The sequence below is a fragment of the Polypterus senegalus genome, chromosome 6, assembly GCF_016835505.1.
Source record: "Polypterus senegalus isolate Bchr_013 chromosome 6, ASM1683550v1, whole genome shotgun sequence".
Classification (NCBI taxonomy): Eukaryota; Metazoa; Chordata; class Cladistia; order Polypteriformes; family Polypteridae; genus Polypterus; species Polypterus senegalus.
Genome location: NC_053159.1, coordinates 48,828,798 through 48,852,708, shown reverse-complemented (window position 1 = coordinate 48,852,708; position 23,911 = coordinate 48,828,798). Strand labels below are relative to the sequence as shown.

The 23,911-nt window shown below is 39.0% G+C and overlaps 1 protein-coding gene across 3 annotated transcripts in view; it reads right to left on the bottom strand.

The window, feature by feature from the left end:
• Positions 1-9,541: 9,541 nt before the first annotated feature.
• c6h1orf174 (chromosome 6 C1orf174 homolog) overlaps positions 9,542-23,911 on the bottom strand; it is a 30,319-nt gene continuing 15,949 nt past the window's right edge. Inside the window, exons 5-6 of one of the 3 annotated variants that reach the window (XM_039755989.1) lie at positions 19,157-19,203; positions 9,542-10,307 (exon numbers count right to left, since the gene is read on the bottom strand). In XM_039755989.1, coding sequence (XP_039611923.1) covers positions 19,196-19,203 — 8 coding nt within the window. In that variant the 3' untranslated portion in view covers positions 9,542-10,307; positions 19,157-19,195. The remainder of the gene's footprint in view (positions 10,308-19,156; positions 19,204-23,911) is intronic. The other 2 variants (XM_039755990.1, XM_039755988.1) reach the window with 2 other exon arrangements.

The following is a 23,911-nucleotide window of genomic DNA, read 5'->3' as shown; positions in this document are numbered from 1 at the left end:
TAGGGATGCACTTGGTTGCTCAAACAAGTAGCTCATTTTAGAGACTGCCGAGTGACTTTGTAAAACGGAAAGACAAAGAACCGGTCAGTAAACAAGCTGGGGTCTGTTATATATGAAAATAAAATGATCATTCATTAAGACTAAAACTAACACCAGCAGGACACCTGATGAATTAAGAGTTTCAAAGCCAAAGTTCCCTGCACAGTTGAATTTCCTTACTATGGGTTTGGTCTTCATTTTCAGAGGCTGTGCAATGTGAATGATAGTCTTTTGTGCAGTTTCTACCTGTTTGCCATTAGTCACATGGCACATACATCACATGTCTAACAGCCACATAGCATTAAAGGAACCAGACACACAAATTCAATCCAATTTATGGCAGATCCCATGAAGAAAAACCTGCCACCAAATAAAGATAAAATGAATAATACTAAAAAATGAATTAAGCAGAAGTAAAATGCATTTGTGGCAACAACAAGCCTGGCATCATCTGCTGCACACATCTCAAACCTGCTGTATAAAGTAGGCAGTACATACGCCACACTTGCACCAAAGTCCAAGTCCATGGAACTATTACTTTTGGTATAAGTGAGCCACAGTAGCATTTTGTTGACCCCATTTTGCTGAATAATTATTTGGCTGAAAGTGCTTCAGGTTAATGTGTCAGAGAAAGGATGTGCAGCATTGTTCATAACGGCAGTCAGTTTTGTTTCAATTTGTTTTAATACTCTCCTTTGCTACGACCTCCAGGGCGTCCAGAGTGTGTCCTATAACTGAGATTACCCTTTTAATTAGCTTGTTGATTTGGTGGGCCTCGCTTGAGGTGAATTTACCAGGCCCGGACACCACAGTGTAGAAAATCACACCAACCATTACAGAGTTGTAAAAGATGGGAAGGATGTCACTTCCAACATTAAAGGAATGCAGTCTACTAAGGTAAAAGAGCCTGCTCTGCTCTTTCTCATAGTTCCTCTGTGTTCAGACCAGTCCAACCTGTCATTAATGGGGACCCCCAAGTACTTATAGGAGAGGACTACCTCTACATCCACTACTTGATAATATTGACCGGACACAGAGTCTCTTTGGTGTGGCAAAACTCAAAAATCAGATCCTTGGCTTTGCTGATGTTTAGATGCAGACATTTGTACGAAGTGTAGAATCATCTGAGAATTTCTGCAAGTAACATGACCTGGTGTTATATTTATAGTCTGAGGTGTACAGAGTGAAGAGAAAGGGAAACGGGACGGTTCTTTGAGGTGCTCCAGTGTTGCTCACATCCATATTAGAAACACAGTCCTCCAAGCCTAACAAACTGTCTGGCAGATAGACCATTATTCAGGACACCAAAGGCTCATCCATCTGCATGTCTCCGAGTTAACAGGGATGGCTGGATGGTATTGAAGGTGCCGCAGAAATCAAATAACATAATTCTCATAGTGCTGCTGGCTTATGCCAAATTATTTAAAAATCAATCATTCTACTGTAAGCAAAATCAGCTACAAGTGGTATAGATTTCAAATGAGTGGTGTGGACATTGCCCTGGACACAGACAGGCAGACACACTCATGTCATCCAGCACACGTTTATTCTCCATTATTTTTTCCCAGTTCAGTACTCACAAGCTCCAATACCCCTCAGTCCAGGCCAATCCAATGCCCTCTCTCTCTCTTCTCTTCTCTTCTTCAGGCCGCCTCCTGCCTCCTCCAGAGACCTTGTCCAATCTTCCACTCGACTCTTGTCCCCCTCTGAAGGGAGGCGGCCCCTTTAAATAAGCACCCGGATGTGCTCCAGGGGTGTTCCCGGCGATCTCCCACCAACACGCCCCAGTGTGGCGGAAGTGCCGGCTGTCTCCCCGGAAGCACTCCGGGTGTCCCTGTTCCTCTCCCCAGCACTTCCTGGTGTGGCGGAAGTGCCGAGGTCCAGGGTATTCCAGGTATTGGGGTCCCCCTGGCGGTAACCCCGGATCCTTACAGGGTCGAGCTTCCCAGATCTTTACCCACGGCCCCCAAGTTTGACTGTTTGATACTAAAGGAAGACTCCAAGAACCCCAAAATTTCATTGCAGGATCTACAGGTAGCTCTTGAAAAAGTTGGTGTCAAAGTGCATGTATCTACTCTATCAGACAGAGATTGCACAAATTGGACCTGCTTGCATGGTGTGCCAGGAAAAAGCCTTTTCTGTTCAAAAAGAAAACTAAAGCAAGACTACATTTTGCCATTGAACCAAGATCTATCATGGTGTGGATACGAGGAGAAATGGGGTATGGATTATTCTGAAGGAACTAGGGAGCAGAGGAATGAAGGTCAGTAGGAACGAGACAGAATACATGTGTGTAAATGAGAGGGAGGTCAGGGGAATGGTGAGGATGCAAGGAGCAGAGTTGGTGAAGGTGGATGAGTTTAAATACTTGGGGTCAACAGTACAGAGTAATGGGGATTGTGGAAGAGAAGTGAAAAAGAGAGTGCAGGCAGGGTAGAATGGGTGAAGAAGAGTGTCAGGAGTGATTTGTGACAGACGGGTATCAGCAAGAGTGAAAGGGAAGATCTGCAGGACGGTAGTGAGACCAGCTGTTACAGTTAGGTCCATAAATATTTGGACAGAGACAACTGTTTTCTAATTTTGGTTCTGTACATTACCACAATGAATTTTAAATGAAACAACTCAGATGCAGTTGAAGTGCAGACTTTCAGCTTTAATTCAGTAGATTGAACAAAAAGATTGTATAAAAATGTGAGGCAACTAAAGCATTTTTAACACAATCCTTTCATTTAGATTACTAAAAAGTAATTGTACAATTGATTCAAAGGCTATTTCATAGGCAGGTGTGTTCAAGTCCGTCGTTATGTCTTATCAATTAAGCAGATAAAAGGCCTGGAGTTGATTTGAGGTGTGGTGCTTGTATGTGGAAGATTTTGCTGTGAACAGACAACATGCGGTCAAAGGAGCTCTCCATGCAGGTGAAAGAAGCCATCCTTAAGCTGTGAAAACAGAAAAAAGCCAACCGATAAATTGCTACAATATTATGAGTGGCAAAATCTAGTTTGGTAAATCCTGAGAAAGAAAGCAAGCACTGGTGAACTCAGCAACACAAAAAGACCTGGACATCCATGGAAGACAACAGTGGTGGATGATCGCAGAATAATTTCCATGGTGAAGAGAAACCCCTGAACAACAGCCAACCAAGTGAACAACACTCTCTAGGGGGTAGGCGTATTGATATCCAAGTCTACCATAAAGAGAAGACTGCATGAAAGGAAATACAGAGGGTGCACTGCAAAGTGCAAACCACTCATAAGCCTCAAGAATAGAAAGGCTAGATTGGACTTTGATAAAGAACATCTAAAAAAGCCAGCACAGTTCTGGAAAAGCATTCTTTGGACAGATGAAACCAAGATCAACCTTTACCAGAATGATGGCAAGAAAAAAGTATGGAGAAGGTGTGGAACAGCTCATTATCCAAAACATACCACATCATCTGTAAAACACGATGGAGGCAGTGTGATGACTTGGACGTGCATGGCTGCCAGTGGCAAAATTCTACGGGTGGCTGCCCCAAACCTTTTTGTGGTTCCTTGTCTATTTGTTTAAGACAGCGTGAAGATCCATTGTTTTCCCTGTTCAATAATATTTAAAAAGTCAATTTCCCCAGGGTGTACTTATGTTTTCACATGACTCTACATATTTAATATATATCTACTCTCTCTCATATATATATAAAAAATGCTAAGCCTAAGAATGCAACGATTTTATGTGACGTTTTTATGTCACACTTTAAATTGGCTTATTTTAAAACCTACATATATATGTTTGGTATCATTCTTTTCAGAATCTATCTGACTTTAATGTGATGTTGTTAGATTTTCAGTTTCTTATTCAGTTTTTATAAATTAAAAAATATCAAGAACTTGCGTCCCACGAGACGAGACTTTGTGCCAAGAGATTTAATCACGCCCGGGGCCGGAAATAAAAGGCAAAGAGTAGGACAGCTGCTGTACAGACTTTTAAATGTTTGACGCCCCGTGTGAGATGCGGATTACGCGGAACAGCAGCAGCAGCGGACTGAGCAAATAGGAGGTAAAAAAAAAAAAAACAACTGTATTTGTTTCCCATTGTATCACCGTTTAAGAGGGGGTTTCGGAGGAGCAACTGTTTCCTTGTAGTGCGTCCAGCCCCCCTCTTCACAACGTGAGCAGCAGAGATGTGAACTGGCTGGCGTGTAGTGCAGGCCGGGGGTTTGGCGAGCGAAGTGAGCAGGGGGTGAACCACCTAGTTGTAATAATAAAAGTATCATTTTTGGGTGGAGTATATTCCTTTATGCCTCAGCAGACTAATGACCACCCAAACACTCTCTTGTAGGACTGACCTTTCTGTTGATGATCTCGAGCTCACAGAACAACCCTAAACCTTAATGGTTTGATCACTACACTTTACAGCTGAGATGATGTTCTTTTGCTTGCGTTGCATGACATTTTCCTTACATACTATGAAGGTTTATCTTCATCTCACTCCACAGATTTGTGCTAATGCCCTTAATGGAGAGCTGCAGCTTCCTCCTTGGTCGGTGCAATGGTAAAGTGTTACAAAGTTATTAAAGTTGCCAATGCTCAGTGTTTTAAGATATTCAACCAAACTCTAATTATAGATGAAGGACACCTGATTAAACAAATAGGACATGAGTTTTAACGTATTTATCCGAAGAAAAGGGGTGTCCATGGGCTAGTAGAGACAAAAATCTTTAGAAATACTTTTGTAAGCCTTTTAAAATCTATTTAGTATAGATATAATTTGATTGGTACATGAATCACTTAACTGAAATCATAACTTAAAATGTGGTGTCAACAAAAGTTTACATTTAGAAGAATTATGCCCCTGAAGCTCACTTGTTAGGGCTTAGAATAACTCTTTGACGTATGACATGTAAAGTCTGAGAATGACACAGGACCATTCTGGAAGCTCAAATTCCCATTTGTGTGATCAGGCTCACTGACCTGTCACAACTGCAATCACTGATCTCATCAACTGAAGATGTCAGTTTACACAACTAGATGTTGCAGGGTATGACAAATTGGACAACTTCATGCGGACTTTCCAGCATTGTTTCACATTTCCAAAGTATTGGCAAGCTTGCCCCTTTCTATGGCAGAGCCAGGATTGTAAAAATGCTTTAATGGTATGGGAAGTTTAGCCACAATCTTGACCCTTTTATTTGTTTGTTTTTTCTGGGGGAGTCGCAGATTGGTTAAACAGAGTCCACTGACACGTCAGACCACACAACTGGTTGCCACAGGAGCATACTGAGACTGCTTCCGACAAGCTAGAATGATGTTATCTGCCACTGAAAGCCGCTGGATAAGTTGTACAATGTGCCATTTTTCAAAATCACGCTTTTCATTACAGTTTTCTCCCTTAACTGTACTGAAATTTTGTCAACAATGAATACTAAAAGCAAGCAATTGCTACAGTGCCATATTCACTTGACTGTTTATTAAAAAGCATTTCTTGTAAATGAACTGACAAGTGCAAACAGCAGTAAAGTCTTTGCTCCCTTTTAGCATTCAATACTGTCTGCACCTGCTGTACGTCTGTACTCCTCATTGCTAAGCATCAGCATTTGGATTTAATTAACCATTAGAATGTCTCTGGGTCAAATTTGACCCAGTTTTATGTTTAAAAACCAGTAATTGTGATTTTTTCCTACAATTCCCCCAATTATTGAACAGTAAAAAGAATGTAAACATCCCATAATATGTACAGCTTCTAAAACAGTTTTACCTTGCCATGTCTTTTGAATTAGTGTTGACCCATTGTTGACTTTTTTTTTTTAATGTATTTAAGGTACTTAATTTGTTCACAGCTGATAAAATGACCCTCAATATCATCTGTTCTAAAAGTTACTAATAGCAGGTAAGATGGTCAGTCAATATAAAGACAGCCTGGGGTGAAAAATCACATGTTCAGTGCACCTAAAAGGAGGGGTTTGAATCGGGTCTACAAAGACCTGAAAGGGGCAGCATCGTGTAGGCGGACGAAGAGCTAAGGGTTAAGTGACATGTAAATGAAAAACAAAATATCTAAAAAGTAAACATCCTTCTATATAAAAGCGGTCGGGATTGTCCTTCTGTCCTGTGAGTGCTACGCAGGCGCGGAGTTTCACACACGCCCTGTCCATTTTGCAATGCACGATGGGATTTGTAGTTTCGCTTTTCCAGGTAAAAGATGATTTTCTACTCCAGACTGTGCGATATCTTCTTCTTCTTTCTTACTATATAAAAGCGGTCGGGATTGTCCTTCCGTCCTGTGAGTGGAAAGCGTAGCGGTATTCCGTTTATCAAAGACTTACTACTTGCAGCTTGCGGTACGAAGCGACATGATGTGAGCAGAGTTCTGGTGCTCCCATCGTTCCTTGCTTTTGTGCGCGCGCGCTGGAAAAATAGACAAAATTATGTCTCTGGAAATAATTAATGTTGATGGAGTACAAATGCCACACCGCGTAGTAAATAGCAAGGGGGTTCAAAAGGGCGACCTCAATATAGAAAAACAGTTTAAATTTCATCACAAAAACAACAAACTACGAGTATTAAAATAATACCACTCAAATGCAATTTAACCAAATTAATGAGTTTGTATAAAATATCAAATTGATCTACATATTGAATTGCCTTAAGAAGGTGGTCGCCTTAAAAGGCGGGTCAGCCTAGTTTAAAGCTAATGATATGAATAAAACTATGACTTAAAAAAAAAAAAACAAAAAAAAAAAAACAAACAAAACTGTAGGCCAGACAACTAAACAGGAAATCAATTAAAAGTAAGAGTGATACACTGATTATGAAATTGCTTGGAATAAAAACCGTTATGGAGGTCCTTGAAAATCACTGCTTAGACTCGTGTTTAGTCAATGAACTCAGCTCACAACACAAAGCCTTTCTTAACGTTTCAACCATTTTTTCAACAATACCCTTCTGCAGTGGACCTTTGCACATGAGAATGGACAAAACAACAAATGAAAAAAAATACTTTTATAATAAGTCAATTAGCATTACAAAAGCAGTTGCAGGGTCAGAATGTTAGGTGGACTGTTACTTAGTATGTTTCAGCCATAAAAAAGATCTGACAATTAGAATTTTGATGTGTGCTTTCAAATTTAGAGGTTAAATAGTAGGCATTAGTTACAAAAAAAAAAAGAAAAATTATGGTATGTGTCAAAGAGAACAGACCCAAAATCTACGACGGCACATACCAAACATGGAGAATGGCATCCGCAGGCTGGAGCTCCCCAGTATGGACAGAAGGACACAGGATATATGCTAAAATAGCACTAAGTCACAGCCTCCATAATTACCAGAGCATTTAATCAGCACCTCTGTTACACGGTCTCAACCATAGTCATCATTGAGTGGAAATTCAAGGCAGGGATGCCATTCAGAATCAACTAATTATGGCTAGCCTGGTGAAAGGATAATTGAGTAATTATTTAAAAAAAAAAAAATCCCAGATGGGTTTACATTTGGAGAAAATCAAAGGGTGCCTTCAACCAACACTACAATGTCTGGATAGCCATCTGATGAGATTTACTATGTCCACTGATTTCACTGCATGGTCTTATAATAGTCAAAGGATATGAAGCCATTTAACAGGACTTTGGCCACCTTATGGTGCAATCAGCTGCTTAATGGTGTCCCGGCTAATCAATAATGAGAATGCCCCAAAATATATATATATTGCTCATCTAATCTGTGAACACCACGGTGAGCTCAAACACCTTCTATGGCCTACCCAAACAAGATCTAAACACGGCTGAACATTTCTAGGAAGTGTTGAAGCAGAGTAGTTGTAATAATAAAGAGTGCTAATGTGATTTCTACCTGCTTAATTTTTAGAAAATCTGGATGTTTTTCTTCTAACAGAATTTTGCAATGTCCCATTATTCACAGTGCACAACTTGTACCACAATTTTGAGAAAAATGATAACCGACCTGCAGGTAGGGGGGCCCTACTTCTTAGGTCCTGGATGTTAATATGCTGTTGGGGGGTTTTCCTTGAAAATAAAGCATTATTGGGATATTTTTCTCTCTCAAATATAATTTACAATCCATGCATTCTTACAATACAATCCATGCATCCTTAACCTAATCCAATGTAGCATTGCAGAGGGTTAAAACTTTTCCAAGACACAAGCCACTAGTCAGTATTGTGAGTAGTAGTGATGTGCAGTGAAAGAACAAACAAGTTTTATTTAAAAAAAAGAAATAAATAAAATAAAAAAAAAAACTAAACGAGAGGCACTGCTGTGGGGGGACCTTCCAAAAACAGCTGTGATGTGTGGAGGGGCACCACTGCTCATTACACTGCAGTGTCCCCCTCACAGACATGCAGATCAAATCACCTACACATCCGGCCATTCTGCTGTAATAAACCACCGCTTCACAGCTTATCTTTTTTTTTTTTGGTCATAATGAGTACTATATTGCACGGTTTCTTCCCTGCATTTAATATACAATACTGTAGTGTAGTAATCTTAAACCTAATTCTCTACTATACACATGATTTCTGAAGTAATATTTGGTACATTGTTTCATGTAAGCACAATAATCTGCAAATGCCAAATGTCACCTAAAATACAAAAAGGAACTCCTATTGAAGCAAATGGATTTTACTAAACATGCACTGATAAAAAAGACTTAAAGTGAGAGTTCAAATACAAAGTTTAAGATATTACTCTTGTCATGGTTTTAGTTAGAGTTTATGATAATTAATTACTTAATGTTTTCAAGTTTATAAGAAGCCCCCTTGACTTTCACAAATGAGTCAAAGGAGTGGTATATCAGTACACAAACATCGGACACTGTGACCACTGCTTGGTATTTCCCAGAGTGACAACCCACTTGCACATTCTAGCGACACAGGATGTATATCGTACTGTTTCCACCTACAGGAACCATTAAATGCATATCAAATAGTTTGCTTTTGTTGCACAAATGCATGGAGGACTTCTCACCAACTAAGGTGTCTGCTGTGCCCACATCTTTGCCAACAGCCTTGTGCCTCTTCCAATAATCAATGGATGGACTCACAAAGTTGAATATTTAAATTGATGCTAGAAAATTCAAAACGTGCTATAAATGAAGAATGGAGAAATACTGAAATATACAGTTGAACAAAAAAGAGAGAGAAAGCACAATTGAACTGGCTGCATGACAGGCAGCCACAGAAATGTGCAGTATAAAAACAGTTTGTGGAGCAAGTTTACCATTTCACCGCTCTGCTTTCATAATGTAATACAAAAGATTAAGATCAACCCAATTTTGCAAAGCACTTTTGCCCTTTGAAACAAAATGAAACAGAAGAGAACGTACACAAAGGCTTCCGCCTGAAACAGAGCAGACATAACGGTTATATAGTTGCTTGCACCCAAGTCTAACTATACTACTGTAAAACACATCAACTCCTTGAAAAATTAACATATCCGGTTAATGAAATTAAAAGTTTATTATACAATTACTGTTTCACTCTCAAATAACTGACAAGTTATCAGGTGAATGTGAAATATTTTAATTTACATGGATACAATTTAAACAGTAAATATATAAAACAAAATAATTGCTTCAGGAAAAATACAGTATATACAATAGCATTTTTAGTAGAAGTAACAAAAGCAGATTTACTTTCCAACTTCCTGTTACATAAGGCAGACAGAAAAACTGACTTGCAAATGCAGAACATTTGGGTTAGTATTCTTTAAAAAGTATAAGGTCCAAGCAGCATATAGAGGCAGAAAACACACACACACACACACACACACACACACACACACACAGGCAAATCCTTTGGAAGGCCATAAAATTAATGCATAGCTAATTGTATGATTTCCTGTTTGAGTGCAATCTGTTATTGTGCTTCCCAAGACCTTCTAGTTCTTTCCCACAAATAATGTTCTTCATTTAAACAGCCCATCCAACAAGGACAGGCTGCAGTCACGTAAACTCCAAAAGATATTTAGAAGTTTCTGGGTTTGAAAAAGCTTCTTATAGGATATTCATAGCATGCTGCTGCTACATTTTAGAAGTAAAAAACACACATGTTCAAAGTGTAACCAATAACATTGATAGGGGGCATTTCAAATAATTCTTCCATTAGATAACAATACACCATGATCTGCTTTATTTGTGAAACCTCTTTCACACCATATGTTAAAATTAATTTCTTCCAACGTAGCATCTGAGAATGTCCATTAACAATGAAGCAAAGCTGAACAAAATCTGTTTTTCAAAACAGGCCATTCTTCCTTCTCTTTGTTTGCTGCACAGCACCTTTATAATGAAAAGAAACAGTTATGTAGCAACTTCATATACAACTCATCTTTAATTCCAACCAATGTGCTTTAAATGTACAAATTGAACCATCATAAGTAGAATTGTGGTCCACAAAATGTCTTGTGTTTGTTCCTAGAAACCTGTATAGCAGGACTGTACTCTTAGTTTTTTTGTTACAATTGACCTAACTTATAAGTTTATCTGAAGATACTTAAGATTAAGAACAACATTTAAATTCTTCTTAACAGTTAAAACCCACCCAAGGTCTCTCATCGAGATGAAAGTGTCCAGTCTGACTGAACAGATTTTACTATTCTGTATATAAACAAGTTTTGGACAGTTCCTTATTAATTTGAATTTTAAAGTAGAACATTATTTTCTTACTGTATTATGATACATGGATAAGGATTCTTCTAAGTAAACAGGATAAAGTAACCTGCCTTCATCACTATCACTGAAGTGCAAGGTCATTACCCAGCAAGGTCCCATCAGGTTTTGCTCAAAATAGTGCAGGTATTAGGTGAGGGATTGCGCGTTTCTGATAGATAAAAACATTTAAATTTAATAACATCAGTCTGAACATGGCATTTCCCAAAACACATGACCTAATGAGCCAGTTGACATTCAACTTTTGTAATGAGAGTCTGAATCCAGACATCTTTTATACAAAGCAAATCAAGGGTAGGGGCCAATTCGCCATGTTCGTTGTGTAGATCATAACATACTCAAATTCATTTAACATATACTTTACACAGATTAATAAGAAGCGCATTTACCAAATCACCAACTTAACAATGCCTCAGATCTGGTGCTAGAATCTTTATACAAGAAAAAGATATAGATACAGATATCACTAGAATACTTTTAGAATACACAAACAAACAAACAAATATGAAATTAGTTTAATCTTAAAACATGGTGGGAAAACTACAGCCCACAAGATAAATCCACTCCATGAAGCTGCACAAACAGCCTACAGCTATCGGTAGAAACAACTAATGTTCAGACCTACATGAGGGCTTCTTCACAAGATGACGCTACAATTGGCTGGTGTAAGCACAAGTAGCCATGTGATGTTACCCAAAAAATACTGAAATTAACCCAAGCTTTTACAGTACGGTTGGGGACAGCACGCACTGCTGCCACATAAAAGGGTGGGTGCGTACATTTTTAGCTGCTTGCTAGCTACTGTTCAGCATGTATGCTTTTAAAGAATATTTGCTCATTGCAGAGTCTATCAGTGATGGATTTGGTTAGCATGGACCCTGAGAGTGGAGCTTTGGGTTCAAATCTTAGGTCTATATTAAATTCAGCAAAAAAGAGTGAAGGGAGGAGAGAGGCTTTCTGGTAGGAAGGACATGGTCAGCAAGGCTTTTGCAGACACCATCAAAGAGGAGGTGGTATCCTATGAGGCAGCAAGTGGCATTCCAGTCGATGGTGATCCACTGGCTTGGTGGAAAAGCAACAAATGTAAATACCCTCACCTTGCCAAAATGGCAAGACACCATCTTGCTGTGCCTGGCACTTCAGTGCCTAGCGAGAGGGTGTTCTCAACAGCAGGGGACATAGTTACAGCAAACAGATCTACACTTTCCCCAGAAAATGTAGACATCCTCATGTTTTTGAAAAAAAAAAAATGAATTTATAAACTCAGGTCTGCTTTGCTTTCTTTCTTCTTTTTTGATGATGTGGACATAAGCTAGTTTTAATTTCTCTCTCCATGTTCAAAGTATGAAGCAATTATGCCTTAAATTACATTTAAAGTTTTTTTTTTTTATTGTGTCCACATTAAAGGAAATAGTTATCATGTCCTATATTGCACCTTAATTTGTATTTATATAATTGAGTGGAATGAGTCTTGATTTGAATGTTTTTTAATGGGCAAAAAATACTTAACTAAATAAATGGAGAGTTAAACTTGTCTTTTTTTTTTGCTGATCTGAAAATTGATCTGATTCCGTGACTTAAAACCGTGAGTTTTTTGATCCGTTGCACCACTAGTAAATACGGTATTTGATAAGGTGATAAATGACTGGGCCGTGGCTGTTTCACTTGTTTGCATTTAACATGGAGGTCTTGGATTACTGTTCCTGGTTAGACCTCTGTTTTGTCTCCAACCCATTTAATCTTGCATTGTTTAGAGTTGCACTCTCATTCACCTCCCCCTGCATCACTACAGATACGGTAGGACAAACTTTATATTCATCTCTGTGAGCAGTACACAGTATTTTCACACTCCAATGTTTTATTGAAACAGATGCATGGGAATGGTTTATGGACATTGTAGTGAGTGTTTATTGTTGGGTGTTTGTTATTTTTTATTAGTGCTGAAGAGGAAAGGGAGGGTTATTTGTCAATTCATTGCTTATATCAGCTAAACAAACAGGCTTGATGGAATGAATGATCTTTTCTTATTTGTCAAATTTCTTGGGTTCATATGATTGTAACATTCAGCAGATTCTGCTGGTTTCTATTTGTTTTCAGCCCATTGAACTCATTTCAATTTGTTTTAAAAAACAGAGTAAAATAGAATTTGAAGTACATAAGCTCTATTACACAGTGCAGAACACCAAAAATAAGGTTTGAATATTCATATTAAAAATAAGTAAATATTCAAACTTAGGTTAATGATTCTGGATATTAAATGTACTTGCTTTTTTTAAATATTTAATTATTATTGCCATTGCATAAACACACAGCAAAGAAAAAAAAAAAAAAAAAGGATTCCTAGTGGTACTTAAATATGAGAGCTTTCAAAATCCTGTGCATCTGAACTGCCATCATTTGTTTTAATTTAGTACTGACAACTGGGAGCAAAAGTTAGCTAGTCTCAAAAGCAGCCAAGTATAGGAGCAGAACTCCATTAAGAACCACATGCGGTGGCACTGCACTTTGCCACAATTGTTTTCCTTTTGCATCTGCAAATCATCAAGCACTTACGGCACTGTTGCATGGGTCCCATTTGCAATACTTGGCTGGAAGCCTGCAGTGCAAACATATTTTAACATGTTTTGCTGCCAAACAGGCACAAGCAGAGTGGTTTAACACTACAATCTCTGAAGTTTACAATTTTTTTTGCTGTCCCTGACCTCCTTAATTTTCCTGACATATGCCAAGAAGCTCATAGCTCCTTATCACTGCGCTAAATGCCCACTTTTAATTGGCAAATGTGTGGTTTAGCAGAAAGCAGCCTGCTACACCCCCCACTCCCCATTCAGTCAGATGAAGGCATCGCCCTGCTGAAATCCTCACAGCTGAAGTCTGTGTTGAAGTGTTTATCTGGCGATGCATTTGTAAAGAATTACATAGGTAATGAAATACATACATTTCATGTGTGTTCTGTTAGTACACCTGTAGATCAAAGTGCAGATTAATGGGATTGAAGAAGGAAAAAAAAATAAAAACAAACAAAAAAAAAAACAAAAAACACTACATTACGAAGGAGTCTGGCTGTAAATTTTACTAGTGAAGATAAGCTAACCATTCAAAATTACAAAAAGGCTGATTGGGGAAGTGAAACACAAAAACAGATTAGTAAAATACTGTAGCTTTATATAAGGCGTCTCGAGTAACACAATACCAAACTTAGTGGTGATAAAAACAAACCCAATCTAATGTTGGATTCTGCCTTCAAACAATACTTTTCTTTTTAAAAAATATAAATTTTCTTCATCAGTATGATCTATACCAGCCCCAACAGCCAAACATTTTTCTTTAGTAAGGTACTAATTGATATTGTACTAACACGGTACAACAACCTAGTGCTAACGTTCCATTTGAAAAAGATGAGATTCCTGTTTTGACCGCATACATAATCTGGCAAAGACTAAAAATAAACCATAAAATTCAAGCTACTTTAGGGTTCATTCCATTTTAATCTAACAAATTTACAAAAAAAAGTTTTAGACTTTATGAAACTTGACATGAAATACACCTTTTTTTTTTATTACCGAAAGTCCCCGGAGAAATAGGCACTTGCTTCATGGTGGATAGCATATAAATGTGAATTTAGAGCGTTTTCTTTTGAACCATAATCTTTTTGTTATCAAATCTACATGGCTCAGCTATAGCTCACTGGAGACAGTACTTTTTAATTGTATGGTCAATTTAACATTTATATAAGACTTTAGAGCATTAAATGAGAAGATGATAAGAGTGTCCTTTCAGTGAAAATCTTTGTAAGTTCAGAATATGATAGCTCCTATACACCTTGAAAGCACTTAAACATTATTTTCTTCCTAGTGAAACAAAGATCACCCCTTGCCCCACAGGCCTTTTTATGAGGCTCGAAAGAGGAAGAGAACCAAGTAACATGTTAATCTATACTAATAAAAGACAAAGCCCTCACTGACTGACTCACTGACTGACTCACTGACTGACTCACTGACTGACTCACTGACTGACTCACTGACTGACTCACTGACTGACTCACTGACTGACTCACTGACTGACTCATCACTAATTCTCCAACTTCCCGTGTAGGTAGAAGGCTGAAATTTGGCAGGTTCATTCCTTACAGCTTACTTACAAAAGTTGGGCAGGTTTCATTTCGAAATTCTACGCGTAATGGTCATAACTAGAAGCTATTTTTCTCCATTTACTGTAATGGAGTGGAGTTCGAAAGTCGTGGGGGGCAGAGTTTCATGTGACATCACGCCTCACACGTAATCACGCAGTACGTAGAAAACCAGGAAGAGCTCCAAAAACCGCTGAAGAAAACATACATTATATAATTAAGAAGGCAGTGAAACAATTAGAAGCGAGCAAGTGACATATAAAACCATATTCAGCGGCTCACGTGAACTGACACAATGTGCAGACAAAAAGCAACAGTTCCAAAGAGTGCTGAACAAAAACTGAATTATACGGCTACACTCAAAACCACAATAGCACGCAGGCTCGATGTACTGTAGTGCGAGTCAACTCGATCTGAATTGCGCGATCACATTTGAAAAAAATAGATCTTTTCCAGTTCTATTTAGATCATATGTGTCAAACTCAAGGTCCGCAGGCCACATTCTGCCCGGCGTGTAATTATATCCGGCCCGCGAGATCATTTTATATATTATTGTTATTAATGGCCCGGGGATATGAAGCGCTGGTAACACAATAAACTACAGATCCCATAATGCAGCGCTTCAACTGCCTTGCCGAACACTTACCGCGTCAATCAAGTCTAGCTTATGATGCTGCAAGTTATTGCGAAGCTAGCCCACACGATGCCGAAGAGAAAAGGCGATTCTGAACATAGAGCCTTTAAAAGCCGATGGGAGGCTGAGTATATGTTTACTGTAAACCCGTGTGTCTCAATCTAAGACGGCACTATGAGACAAAACATCAAGATAACCTGAAAGACCTGAATGCAATGCACAAGATACAGAAAGCAGAAGAGTTAAAGAAGAATCTGACACTTCAGCAGACGTTTTTACCCGTGCAAAATCACAAAGTGATTTCAAGTGAAGCTACTTTTATAGGAGACACAAATGCACCAGTGCAACTTGCCCCACTTTCCCTGTTGCCAAGTAATGTCGAACCAAGTCGGCACAATGGTGTTCCCAAATACGCACTTTGCTGATAAACTGAGCCCACTGCGCACTGAGTTCGCACGGCGCTTTGGTGACTTTGAAGTTTGAGTTGTTTCGCAACCCATTTGCTGTCGATGTGGAAACTGCACCTGTGCAGATTCAGATGGAGGTTATTGAGCTGCAGTGTAATGGCACACTGAAGACAAAGTACGATACTGCACGGCCCGCACAGTTTATTCACTCCATTCCCGCAGAAATGCTCCAGCTCCGTCTACATGCGGCTCGAACCTTGTGCATGTTTGGTAGCACATATCTGTTTGAGAAGCTCTTATTAGAGATGAAGACTAACAAAACGGCACACAGCAGTCGCCTCACTGATGAGCACCTGCAGTCCATCCTGAGAATCTCCCCAACACAGAACCTCACACCAAACATAAACATTATTGCCAAAAAAGATGCCAGACATCCAGCTCTGATAAAATGACATAAGAGCAAAGACAACTGAATGATTTGATTTGTTATTGCTGAAAAGAACAAATTTTTTATTTATATTTCCAGGTTTTGTTATGCACCATGTTCATATTTAAATTTGTATGATTTTGACAGGATATATTTTTATGGAGAGCAAAATATTATAGTTATATAGTTATTTAAGGTTTGAGTTGATTTATTCCAGAATAATATTCTGTCAAATAAATAAAAATTCTTTCTATTTAAAATTTAAATAGAACTTGAACATATACGATAGTTGTGTGTATATGTAGATATATCTATATGTGTGTTATATATATATATATATATATATATATATATATATATATATATATATATATATATATATATATATATATATATATATATATATAAAAAAGCAACACTCATCACACACAACCGTGACAAAACAATTACATTGACAATCATGTTACGTTATTAACCCTGCTCCACTGACAGACTGAGGAGATCGTTCCCCCCCCACACTATGCGACTCTTCAATTCCACCCGGGAGTAAATGCTAACATTAATTTTATTTTCATTTTTTTCATTTTTATTACTATTTAATTTAATATTGTTTCTTTGTATCAGTATACTGCTGCTGGATTATGTGAATTTCCCCTTGGGATTAATAAAGTATCTATCTATCTATTATTAAAATGTTTCCTTTTCTTTTTACTTCTCCGCTGCCAAGCGTGGGTATTTTGCTATATAGATAGAGATAGATATGACAACAACACTCATATCAATGACAAAACAATTACATTAACAATTAAGTTACTTTTTTTAAATTTTTCCTTTTCATTTTCATAACTTCTTTAACACACTATTTCTCCGCTGCGAAGCGCGGGTATTCTGCTAGTTTTTAAAAATAAAAGTAGCACCAACATATATGCATTTCACTGTAAAACTTTGGCTTGTTACTCCAAGCCTTTCATTAGTTTTGTTAACCTCCGTGGTGTTAACCCCAAGTTTGACTCCATGTAAATATGGTTAAGCCCGAGTCAGAAAAAGGATGAAGTTTAATGATTTGCTTTTCAGTGTTATGCCCAAATATATTGCTCTTGTGATAGTGTTTTGTTGCCATCTAGTGAAATAATATCATTCTACTAAAATCTTTGAAATATTAAAGCATTCTGCCTCTTTATGGTAAATCTATGATAACTTATCAAAATTAATGAGCAGGGTGGAGTTTTTAACCAAAAACAAAAACGGCAAACAAAGCCATAAAGCCAGTTTTGGAAAAAACTGAAAATGAACCATTGCTTAATTGAATGAGGAGGATGAGAATTGATCATCAGACATTGACAAAGACAGTCAAACTGACAGAGGTTTAGTATATTTCGACCTGCCAAGTTTCACTGATGTTTGTTCATTTGATATTGGCTTCATACTATTGCTGAAAATCTTGCAATTCCTCAATGCCCAGTTGTGGATAACCCTGGTTTAAAAAGGTCTTGTTGATCATAATTCGCTGGGCTATTTATGATTCGTCAATGATAGTCTGGTGGAGAAGATACAGTAGTTGTTGAAACAAACCACTATGCTAAGCAATGTCACACTAGCCACATTTAATCATTTATTTGTCACAGTCGCTGAAGATGACATGTGTTTTTTTTTCAGTCCTCCGATACTATTGCGCATAGGGGGTACAGTGATCCCCCGTTATATCGTGCCCCCGCTATATCGCAGAAAAATTCAGTAAGTACATCCTACCTGTATTGTACTTTGCAGCCAATTCATAAAGCATACGGTTTTCAGCAGTCACTACTGTGCTAGACAAAAGTTCATTAGAACAATATAATAATTTATAACTACTAACGTATCCGTAACATTTAAGCAATATACTAGTAAATCATAAAACATACTGCTGCGTACAGGAATACGTAGACAATTGCAATTCATAATGAAATGTACATATGCTTTTTATTTGTCACTATGCATGCTAGACAAAAGTTCATTAGAAGAATACGTATTATAATTTAACAACTGTAAATATTGACTAAAATGCAGTAAAAAGTCAATATGTCGCAAGAACAGTGAGCGTGGGTCCCTTAAACCATTCAGGAGAAGGTAAAACTGGATATACTTAGGGAAGGAAAGTGTTACGCAGATGTCGCTCACCATTACAAGTTTACATGTGTTTAAAGCATGTGGGAGGTGTATTTTAAGGCTTAAACTATAAAAAAATAAATGTTTATTTATATGGTCTTTCTATATCACAGATTTTCTTTTTTTTTTTAGGTGGGTGATCACTGTAAACCAGTTCAGAGAGGGTACTGGTCCATAATCCGGTTGTTGCAGACACCCATTTTCAACAGTTATAACTGTTATTTTTCCTATTTATTGTGAAATACCGGCAAAAAAAAAAATATATTACAAAAACATTTTCAACAGCTGCTTTAATAGTGCTTATATATGTTGGTGACTGTTTCAAAAAATTAGATGATGTATACTAAATCTGCAGACTTTGCATAAGGCTAGGTTTTTGTTTAAAAGATCAAACATGAAATTTGACTGTTCCAATAAAAAAACCCTCTTTTTTGAGTTTATCCTATAACTGTGTTATGTAACTTCAATGGGGGAAAAAAAAGTTAGTTCACTCTAAATTATTTTTACCGGTCCACAGTCAAGAAAAATGCCTTTATCTCAAGGTGATTTTTTTTCCCCCCAAAATAAACAAAAATATTTCTGAACTCTAGAAGGTAGTAAAATTCAAATGCCAAGTTTCATCAAGATCAAAAATGATAAAGACCATTTGTTGAATTAAAATGGAATGACCCTTATAAAAGAAAATTTAAGAACTAAAACAACATGAAAATCACTCACAGGTTCCTGGAAGCTTATAGTCGAAAATGCACAACCCTGTCACCGATCTGGTAGGAACAAAGAGAGAAAGATAGAAGATTGTGAGAGAATAAAACACATTGGTTTTAGACGCAATGTTGTTTTTTTCTGCAAAGCTAACATGGTGAACATACTGCTCTGTGCACAAGCAGCCTGCCAATGTTCTTGCAAGCAGAAAAAGCAACCCAGCTATAAGCAACACTATCAGTGCCTATAAAGGTTAAAGCAGCACATGCTCACCAACACCTGTTCTTTATGATAAATATTGGTTATTATACTCACCATATTGAGTCTGTAATCCAAGAAAGCATTTTCTTAATCCACCAATACCACATACTGTATTTCTGTATTCTAGTCTCACTAACTAAACTAAAAAAAAAAAAAAAAAGAGACGCTAACTTTGACAAGTACTATACATTTACAGCGGCTGTTACAGACGCAAATCAAATGTATGCTTTTATTGTATAATATTAACAATAAGAACAGCTCACTACTCAAAACGTTTAATTTTGAGAGATGTTAAGATTCGAACCCACAACCTTCTGAATTGGAGTCAGCAGCTCTAACCAGTATACTACCCGAGAAGTCAGAACACACACGCAACAGTAACCTGATTTCTTTTTCTTCGGTTATAGTCTTGGAAAAAAAGCGCATTTGTTCTGTTATACTTGTAATCTTTTGTGAAAGTGTTTCTTTGATATTTGGAATTCAGGCTTCACACATTATACACTTCATGTCTATATTTGTCAATTATTACTAAAACATGAAAAACGTATCTGTTTTAACGATGGGTTTACTGTGCATAAATAGTTGTAGACACATGAAATGCAAGTGCTCCAAATAACAATATAGCATTTATAAAAGGTGTCGTTTTGCTTGACTTCCCACTCTATACAACTCCAAGCAACTGACACGCAGGTAAACAGACTTAAGCTGAGAAAATTGTGTGCTAGTGGGGGATGTGATGGCAGACTGCTTGCTGTAAGCTGCTTATCAACACATTTAAAGGACAAAAGACGCAGACGGAGAGGTGAGAAGCGTTTTAAGGTGGGACAGATCTACAAATTTTTTCGTAGGCTCTGGTAATTCTAGTGTTAACAACTAACAGCTAATCTGTAAAGACAACGAGGTGACCTTTTCTATACAGAGCATAAAAGACAGATAGAAAAAAGGAAACATGTAGCTTTTAAGTCACAATCCTGCTAACTTCTTCTATGTTTAGGTTTATTGTTCTGCTGCATCACCCAGCTTTTACCACGCTTTAGCTGGCAGACAGCCACCCTGACGTTATTCTGTGGGATACCTTGATAAACTTGGGAATTCATTTAATCTTCAATAATAACACGCTATCCAGACCCAAGAGCAACTACAAATTATTATGCACCAACATATTTCATCACTGAGAAGAGGGTTTTTATGTTGGTATGTCGTACCCTTTACGCCATATGTACTGCTGCATCTTCAGTTTAACTACTGCGAAAACATTTTGCCCTAATAAAACTGAAGTGCCAAGGAGAACTTTCTTTTGGGAGAGCAACAGCATCCTCCTTGGTGTCAGTCCTTTGATACCATGCCTGTTCAATGCTTTGCATATGGTAGGCCCATAGAAATATGGACCTGTTTCACGGATTCCTACAAGCCTTTAGCTTTTACTACAGGGTTCTTCTTGACTTGGCTGGGCACCCCCTTCTAAGTAGAGAAGTCAGAGTACTATATCATTTCCATTTATATACAAATATCTAAACTGTTTGAAATGACTTTGCGACCCTTTCTAGCTTTATGTGAATCAACAGTTATTGATCTTCCAAGATCTCTTTTTTGCAAGGCATGCTTTATAACAGCAAATGCTTCATGTAAATCCATCCATCCATCCTCTTCCGCTTATCCGAGGTCGGGTCGCGGGGGTAGCAGCTTAAGCAGAGAGGCCCAGACTTCCCTCTCCCCGGCCACTTCTTCCAGCTCTTCCAGGAGAATCCCAATGCTCCCAGGCCAGCCGGGAGACATAGTCCCTCCAGCGTGTCCTGGGTCTTCCCTGGGGCCTCCTCCTGGTTGGACGTGCCCGGAACACCTCACCAGGGAGGCGTCCAGGAGGCATCCTGATCAGATGCCCAAGCCACCTCATCTGACTCCTCTCGATGTGGAGGAGCAGCGGCTCTACTCTGAGCCCCTCCCGGATGACTGAGCTTCTCACCCTATCTTTAAGGGAAAGCCCAGACACCCTGCGGAGGAAACTCATTTCAGCCGCTTGTATTCGCGATCTCGTTCTTTCGGTCACTACCCATAGCTCATGACCATAGGTGAGGGTAGGAAGGTAGATCGACTGGTAAATTGAGAGCTTTGCCTTACGGCTCAGCTCCTTTTTCACCACGACAGACCGATGCAGAGCCCGTATCACTGCGGATGCCGCACCGATCCGCCTGTCGATCTCACGCTCCATTCTTCCCTCACTCATGAACAAGACCCCGAGATACTTGAACTCCTCCACTTGGGGCAGGATCTCTCCTCCACCCTTTTCTGGCTGAGGACCATGCTCTCGGATTTGGAGGTGCTGATTCTCATCCCAGCCGCTTCACACTCAGCTGCAAACCGATCCAGAGAGAGCTGAAGATCACGGCCTGATGAAGCAAACAGGACAACATCATCTGCAAAAAGCAGTGACCCAATCCTGAGTCCACCACACCGGACCCCTTCAACACCCTGGCTGCGCCTAGAAATTCTGTCCATAAAAGTTATGAACAGAATCGGTGACAAAGGGCAGCCCTGGCGGAGTCCAACTCTCACTGGAAACGGGCTCGACTTACTGCCAGCAATGCGGACCAAGCTCTGACACCGGTTGTACAGAGACCGAACAGCTCTTATCAGGGGGTCCGGTACCCCATACTCGAGCACCCCCACAGGATTCCCGAGGGACACGGTCGAATGCCTTTCCAAGTCCACAAAACACATGTAGACCGGTCGGGCAAACTCCCATGCACCCTCCAGGACTCTGCTAAGGGTGAAGAGCTGGTCCACTGTTCCGCGACCAGGACGAAAACCTTCATGTAAATAGCAAATTCAAATTGAGTTTTTTTATTTTTTTTAAATGGCCAAAGTAGCACTAAACTACACCTCCAATCTCATTTCATTGGTTGAACCCAGGGTCTGCCAACTTCAACAAAAGCTAACTGGAGTCCAAAGTGATCAGCCTAAGGGTTCACATAGTTTTTCTAACCTACGCTGTGAATGTTTGCATTCAATAGGTGCAAAAGCAATACAGTAATGTGTATTTAGTTAAACCAGACTTTAAATAGCAATAACGAGCAACAAAAATCAGATCATATTTTAAGACAACTCAAAACATAAATACAGTGATTTTCAAACTGTTCATATACTTCTTATTGCCACTGTATATTGACTTTCAAAGCCAATCTTCATAATGTGCTGTAGAAAGTTCACAAAATAAATTTACTACAAGTACTGCAAGAAACACTACACTACCAGAGGAAATTGAAATGTTCAAAGAAATTAGTTGTTTTTAATAATCTGTACTTTAACTCAATTCACCAGTTCAGCAGCTTAGTGTTTTCCAAGTGAAAGTTATTTATTCACAATCATTGTATACATTAATTTTCTACATGAAATTGTATTCTAAACGGAAGCATTTTTTAAATACATTAAACACATCTATCCTGTTTTTGCTCAGTCTACATCATTTTGTAGCTTCTCTTTTCTTCCATATCTTTAACATACTGTATAATTTCTTATATAAACCACATTTGTTTATGGCAACCATGGTGCGTCGTTCTTTTAGGGCTTGGACTTCTAACAAAAATTTTGTTCAGTTCGGTTTCCTGTATTTCTGGTTTATCTATAGGTTCTCTTAATTTACTTTCACAAAACAAGTTTATTTTTGGTATACGGAGTCTATTTCAGCGGTGGGCTGGTCCTCTGCCTGGGGTTTGTTTCCTGCCTTGCACCCTGCGTTGGCTGGGATTGGCTCCAGTGGACCCCCGCTACCCTGTAGTTTGGATATAGTAGGTTGGATAATGGATGCGAGTTGGGCGGTGGCCGAAAGCGGGGAACTTGGCGGTCTGATCCACAGCTACAGAAGCTGACTCTTGGAACGTTGAATGTCACCTCTCTGAAGGGGAAGGAGCCTGAGCTTGTGCGCGAGTTTCCGGCTAGATATAGTTGGGCTCACCTCAACGCACAGCATCTTCTTGAGAGGGGCTGGACTCTCTACCACTCTGGAGTTGCAACCAGTGAGAGGCGCCGAGTGAGTGTGGGCATATTTATTGCCCCGCAACTGGGAGCCTGTACATTGGGGTTTACCCCGATGGACGAGAGGGCAGCCTCCCTCCACCTTCGGGGTTTGATTGGGGTGATGGGGGGTTAGACGGGTCCTGACTGTTGTTTGTGTGCATGCGCCGAACGGCAGTTTGGAGTACTCACCCTTTTTGGAGTCACTGGAGGGGGAGCTAGAGGGCATACCTTCTGGGAGACTTCAATGCTCATGTGGGCAATTACAGTGAGACCTGGAAGGGCGTGATTGGGAGGAATGGCCCCCTGATCTGAACCCGAGCTGTGTTTTGTTATTGGACTTATGTACTTGTCACGGATTGTCTATAACAAACACCATGTTCGAGCATAGGGGTGTTCATATGTGCACTTGGTACCAGGACACACTAGGCCTCAGTTCGATGATCGACTTTGTGGTTGTGTCGTTGGACTCGGGTGAAGAGGGGCAGAGCTGTCAAC